Raw genomic sequence first — 7277 nt, forward strand, 5'->3', positions numbered from 1 at the left:
GTAAGAAAATGGAGGGAGGGTGGGTGAGAGGGAGGGAGAATTCTGAAAGAATAAAATTGAAAGACTTATTCCTGGAGAGGGAATCATAGGCGATTCTATTATTTTTTTTAACACTTCTCACAATCAGAGAAGGAAATATTTAATTCATCTGTCCTCTCTACTCCCTCCAAAACAAAGAATGATAAATGTGAAAGCACTCTCACATTTATTTGTATGAAGGATTGCAGACAGCTACAAAGTTAGGAGGGTATGTGTAGTGATCTGAAGGGGCACCTGCACCCCAATGTTTATGGCATAAATGTCCACAATAGCCAAACTATGGAAAGAGCTCAGGTGTCCATCGACAGATGAATGGATAAAGATAATGTGGTATGTGTGTGTGTGTGTGAGTGTGTGTGTGTGTGTGTGTGTGTGTAATGGAATATTATGCAGTCATCAGAAAATGAAATCTTGCCCATTGCAGCAACGTGGTTGGAACTAGAGAGTATTATGCTAAGTGATATAAGACAGAGAGAGATAATTATTATATGATCTCACTGGTATGCGGAATTTAAGAAACAAGGCAGAGGATCATAGGGGAGGAGAGGAAAAAATGAAATAAGTTGAAACCAGAGAGGGAGACAAACCATAAGAGATTCTTAATCTCAGGAAACAAACTGAGGGTTGCTGGGGGAGAGTGGGGTAGAGGGATGGGGTGGCTGGGTGATGGACATTGGGGGAGGGTATGTGTCATGGTGAGCACTGTGTGCTGTGTAAGACTGATGAAACACAGACCTGTACCCTTCAAACAAATAATACATTATGTGTTAATAATTTTTAAAAATCTAAAAAAAATGAGGAGGGTATGGAAAGCAATTAGGTGACACATGAAATTAGCCTGGGATAAAGCAGTACTTAATAAAGAGGGGAGAAGGAATCAGAGTCAATCCTATTGGTAGGGAATTCTACATGGTCGAGCTTACCTGTCAAAGACTATAGACACACATACACACACAGACAACTGTACAGATTTGCATACTCTTTCATACCGGCCAATGCTATGCATAAAATCATCCACCAAAAAATGGAGGAGAGAGAAAAGAGAAAGAGGAAAGGAGGGGTCACGATGCAGTAGAGTTAAATTCATTGCAGTGAGGGCTTGAAAGTTACAGAAACACTCTAGTGTTCCATCACTTTTAAATGGAAATAAGGAAACTGGAGGTAGTGCATCTATGGGTAGAGTTCCATAAATCCCAGAAGACCCCCTTATGTCTGAATTAAATGCTGGCTTTTTTTTATTTTCAGCATAACAGTATTCCTTGTTTTTGCACCACACCCAGTGCTCCATGCAATCCATGCCCTCTCTCATACCCACCACCTGGTTCCCCCAACCTCCCACCCTGGCCCCTTCAAAACCCTCAGTATGTTTTTCAGAGTCCATAGTCTCTCATGGTTCACCTCCCCTTCCAATTTCCCCCAACTCCCTTCTCCTCTCTAACTCCCCTCATCCTCCATGCTATTTGTTATGCTCCACAAATAAGTGAAACCATATGATAATTGACTCTCTCTGCTTGACTGATTTCACTCAGCATAATCTCTTCCAGTCCCGTCCATATTGCTACAAAAGTTGGTTTTTAACCAGTTACTGTTGACTTATTCAGGAATATGGAAGCAGAACCACAGTAAGCTCACAGGTGACTGTATAACAACTTAGGGGCCCTACCTCATTTAGTGGGTGAAGGATCCTAGCAATATATTCAGGAAGGTTAATCAAAATTTTTTTCTTGGTCCAACATTTCAAGGGTGAGTTTACTCTCCGCTGACATATTTCCCTCACAGAGAAACTGCAGAAAGAGAGTATAAGACAACAAAAAAGTGCAACTCCCCTCAGGACAGAGCATGGCTCTCTCTTGTCCCAGAGGTAATGAAACCTTCTAAGGAAGGCATGAAGGTTTACTCATATTGTGATGTCCTGGACACGGCACTTGCACAAAACAGGCATTTAATGAATACTGTGGAGAAGAAAATCAACTGAGGCATATAAAGTTAGGGAAAGAAAGAATGAGAATAGTAGAGGTATTGTCGATCACAATCTTCCAAGTGCTTAAGAAAAATGTCAGAAATCACTACCTCTGAAGGTAGATTATCTTCTAACCAGGTTCCTGAGGGCTCCCTTCACATCCTTGCTCCTCAGGCTGTAAATGATGGGGTTCAACATGGAAGTCATAACTGAAAAGAACACAGAGATGACCTGATCCTTTTTACTCATTGTCTTGGAATTGGGTCTCATGTAGGCAAATATTCCAGAGCCATAGTAGAGAACCACAACAGTGAGATGGGAGCCACAGGTAGAGAAGACCTTGAGCTTCCCTTCCCCTGACTGCATCTGAATCTCTGTGGAGATAATATGCCAGTAGGAGACAAGGATGAGGGAGAGAGGTGCTAACGGGATAATCACATCCATTGAAAAGAGGGCCATCTCAGCCTTGTATGTGTCTGCTGAAGCCAGCTTCAGGAGTGCAAGAGGTTCACAAAAATAATGATTAATTATATTCTGTCCCTGGTAGGGAAGACACAGTGTAAATGCACTATCCACTGAACATACAAATGCTCCAATGACCCCAGACACTATGACCAACTGGACACAGACCCTCTGGGTCATGACAGTGGAATAATGCAGGGGCTTGCAGACAGCCACATAGCGGTCATACGACATCACTGCCAGAAGTGCACATTCTGTGCACTCTGCGAGAAGGAAGACAATTATCTGTAGTGAGCATCCAGCAAAGGAAATGGTTTTCCTTTTTACAAGGAAGTGGACCAACATCTGAGGAACAATGCTTGTAGAGAAACAGAGGTCAGCAAATGACAAGTTTTTGAGGAAGAAGTACATAGGATTGTGAAGTTGAGAGTCAGTCTGAATAAGGATTATTATGAGCAGGTTTCCAAACATAGACAGAAGGTAAATGGTCAGGAAAACACAGAACAGCAAGATCTGGATCTTTGGATCCTGTGAAAGTCCCAGCAAGATAAATTCAGCCACAGAAGTTTGGTTTCCTTCTCCCATTGATGTTTGTTGCTGTTTTACCTGTCATCAGAAAGAAAATGCATGCATTCTGAATGCTCAATTTTCGCAAGCTTTATAAACAAGCACAATGAGAACAAGTATACCTTGTAGGACTATTGGCTTTCAGATGCTTCCTAATATGTGTGCCAGTTAGCATTAGGATGCATGGTTTTTATGTACATTTTTCTTTCCTTGATCCATTTGGTAGGCAGAGTATTGCACTCAATATGGCTTCTCAAATAATCCTGAGATCAAAATATTGTTAAATTACTACAGAGTTTTATCAGAGGAATTTTCTTTGATTCGATTTAATTTTTTTCATCTCTATAAATATTTTACTATAATAAATATATAAAAATAAATATTCTGGATTAGCAATCTGAGAATGAGATGAACTTGTTTAATCAATAAAAAAATACTTATGATTTTATAATTCAAAACCAAAACACAGAGGTCAGTGAAAAATTTGTTTATAATAGAGTAGGAAGTTCAAATATGGTTTAGAGAATCAACAGGTGAATTGTAGCTATTAGTTCTTGTTTTTTTCCCTAGAATCTTTAAAAGAGGCTTCTTTTTTTTTTTTTATTTGACAGACAGATCACAAGTAGGCAGAGAGGCAGGCAGAGAGAGAGGAGGAAGCAGGCTCCCTGCTGAGCATAGAGCCCGATGCAGAACTTGATCCCAGGACCCTGAGATCATGACCTGAGCCGAAGGCAGAGGCTTTAACCACTGAGCCACCCAGGCGCCCCTAAAAGAGGCTTCTTAAGTAGCAGTCCAAACAGGATAAAGGAAGAAAGGAAAAATTTATAGCCATAGATCATAACCCTGGGCCTGGAAGAAATATTTCACATGACAAAGAGGAAAAGTATCATGAAATAATGTGGCATTCAAAAATGCAACTTAATGATACTTGAGTGTCTAGCGTCCTGTTCTATATCAACAACAACAACAAAAAGGTGGTACTAAGCAGGAGCTTGAACTTCTCAACTAGATATTAGTGAATTTTATAGTTCCATAACATCCAGTCTCAGCTCACCTCTGACCTCTGCTTCAGCAGTAGTGGACAATTTTGACTTGCTTGGCTCTGCTGACATTCTACTTTAAGGACCTCCTGCCTGGTCTATTGGCATTCTGCCTAACATGTTGGAAGTATGGGCATGTTAATGCCCCAGAGGCAGTCTTTAACCAGAGGATAATGGAAATTGATGAATAAAAGCACCAGATATTTCTGGAAGGCACTCTGTATGCTTCTTATGGGAGTTAAGTCCACCATTGACTATGTCATGTTTTTATTATTACTATTACTATTATTATTATATCCTCTAAGGAGCTTTTCCAGAACTTTTTTCTTAATCTTCAATTCCCATGAAAGTTTAACAGCACAGATGTACTGTACATCTGTTTATATACTGCAGCCCTCTAGAGGGCCAACAAACCATTGCAATATTTCAGATATCTTTCTTCTTCTAAGAACTTTGGCATCTACATGGTCCCCATACAGAATGTATGGCCTAGAGTAACAATTTTAATAATCCAAACTTCATTGGTGTTTAGTCACATCTTGCCTTAACTCTTACTGCTTCCTTACACCGCTTCCTGGAATCACTTGTCAAATAAGCTATCTGCACCAAAGTTCTTTTCTTGGGCTCTGCTTTCAGGGACCTACACTAAAAGAGAAAAGTCTCCTGAGATAGAGACTAAATTAAGGCAATATGGCAAGTCTTCCTTCTTCAACCAGGGAGTCCCACCTCTGTCTGATGATAATGACTAACACTTACTGAGTGGTTACTATGTGTCTGGCACAGTTCTAAGTACTTCATATGTTTTAACTTATTTAATCTTCACAATAACCCTATGAGGAAGTATTTCCAATCTCTATTATACAGCTGGAGAAATTAAAGAGTAGAAATGCTAAGTAACCTACTAGTCACTGAGACCAATTGTCAGAATTGGAAATTAAAGCCCTAGAGCCTTGTCCTAGCATGTGAGGTTTTAAATCTTCAATCTTATTTCAGTCACAATTCTAACTTCAGAAGCTAGTACTGAAAAATCCAATCATGTAGATGGATATGGCACAGAGAAATCCAAGCAGTCCTCAAGAGACCAAGAAATTATCCTCAGTCTCAAACATGTTCATAAATGGCTTGGCTCCTAAAGTCGGTTAAAGTTAATGTCTTCACATTGTTGTCAATTAGAAAATAAACTGAAAAGAACTAAGCCTTGTAGTAAGGGTCCAGTAAAACTTTTTAAGTTTAGGGAGGATATTTGTAATTAAAGAGAGGATTCAAGATCCAAGTAGAACAACCAATCAGATTTAAGGGGTATATGGCACATCTGCTAAGAGGGGCGAACATGGTGCAAGGTCAATTTGATTCTGGTGCTACTGCTGACTATATGGTTGTCATAAATTTATCATTAACAGTCCAATTATTAGATTATATTTATAATGTAGAATATTTAGTAAGAGGCAAAGGAATCTTAAGTATTATGTATAGGATCTTGTACACTGTGTAGCAGGGCATGCTACTACTACTATTACTACTACTACTAACATTCTAATCATAATAGTAACAACAACATGGACTAAAAAACTTACACTTTATGGCACTTAACATGTTCCTGGTACCCATATAGGCATTTAATATTTATTAACTTATTTAATCTTCAGAAGAGTCTCAAAGAGGTAGACTACTGTATTCCCATTTTATAAATGTGAGTTCCAAATTTCAGGGAGTATATATAAAATACTTTCAGGGCTACAGAGCTAGTAAATTATTGAATGAGGATTCAGTCCCAGGTAATCTGATTCTAGAGGCCAAAGCTGATATTGTCCTACTGAATAGGAAGGAGTACAGATTCTATTTTTAGAGAGACATTCTGGAACCAGATTCAAAGTCCACTGAAGAAGACATAAATGCAATGAATGACAGAATTAGGATTTGTAATGTAAGGCAAAGGCTCATGGTATTACACAGAAAAGAAACAAATATGCTATCTTTCTGTAGTGTGGAATCAAGGCACAGGTGGTTAAGCAGAATCAATGCAAATATCTGCAACATCTTAATATTCCTCAAAATTGGTCTTCCTTCTTTGTTTCTCTTCCTTCTTTATTTATGTGTTATTCTTTAGGGATCTCATTTAAGTCCCTTGGCCAAACTATCAGTTATATCTAGACTACCTCGAAAGTTATCTGACAACTAAACTAAAAAGCAACATACAGAATGGGAAAAGATGTTTACAAATACCATATCTGATAAAGGACTAGTATCCAAGATACATAAAGAACATATGGAACTCAACACCAATAATAATAATAATAATAATAATAATAATAATCCAGTCAAGGAATGGGCAGAAGATGTGAACAGATACTTCTCCAAAGAAGACATACACATAGAAAACAGACACATGAATAAATGCTCAACATCAGGTGTCATCAGGGAAATACAAATCAAAACATCAATGAGGTTGAGGGAACCAGGTGGTGGGTATTAGAGAGGGCACGGATTGCATGGAGCACTGGATGTGGTACAAAAACAATGAATACTGTTATGCTGAAAATTAAAAAAAATGATTAAAAAAAAAACATCAATGAGATACCATCTTACACCAGCCAGAATGGCTAAAATTAATAAGACAGGAAATAAAAAATGGTGTCAAGGATGTGGAAAAAAGAATTAGCCAAGACTAACCCTCTTACACTGTTGGTGGGAATGCAAGCTGGTACAGCCACTCTGGAAAACAGTACAGAGGTTCCTCAGGAAGTTAAAACTAGAACTACCCCATGACCCAGCAATTGCACTACTGGGGTATTTACTCCAAAGATACAGACGTAGTGAAATGATGGGGCACATGCACCCCAATGTTCATTAACAGCAATGTCCTCAACAGCCAAACAGTGGAAGGAGCCAAGATGTCCTTCAATAGATGAATGGATAAAGAAGATATGGTCCCTATATACAATGGAATATTACTCAGTTACCAGAAAGGATGAATATTCACCATTTGCATTGACATGGATTGGAACTACAAGGGATTACACTAAGTGAAATAAATCAAACAGAGAAAGACAATTATCATACAGTTTCACTCATATGTAGAATATAAGAAACAGTGCTGAGGACCATAAAGGAAGGGAGGGAAAACTGAATGGGAAGAAATCAGAGGATAAAAAACTATGAGAGACTCTTAACTATGGAAAACAAACTGAGGGTTGCATCAGAAGGGGATG

The 7277-nt window shown here is 38.7% G+C and overlaps 1 protein-coding gene across 1 annotated transcript; it reads right to left on the reverse strand.

The window, feature by feature from the left end:
• Positions 1–2122: 2122 nt before the first annotated feature.
• On the reverse strand, positions 2123–3046 carry LOC111159620 (olfactory receptor 2D3-like). Its single transcript, XM_022522156.1, has one exon. It carries the CDS (start codon positions 3044–3046, stop codon positions 2123–2125), a length of 924 nt encoding a protein of 307 aa, XP_022377864.1.
• Positions 3047–7277: the final 4231 nt, after the last annotated feature.

Source organism: Enhydra lutris, unplaced genomic scaffold, assembly GCF_002288905.1.
Source record: "Enhydra lutris kenyoni isolate GAN:26980312 unplaced genomic scaffold, ASM228890v2 scaffoldscaffold68, whole genome shotgun sequence".
Classification (NCBI taxonomy): Eukaryota; Metazoa; Chordata; class Mammalia; order Carnivora; family Mustelidae; genus Enhydra; species Enhydra lutris.

What these genes read in the sequence shown, in the direction of transcription:
- LOC111159620 (XM_022522156.1), bottom strand. Translation starts at nt 3,046, where the DNA reads ATGGGAGAAGGAAACCAAACTTCTGTGGCTGAATTTATCTTGCTGGGA.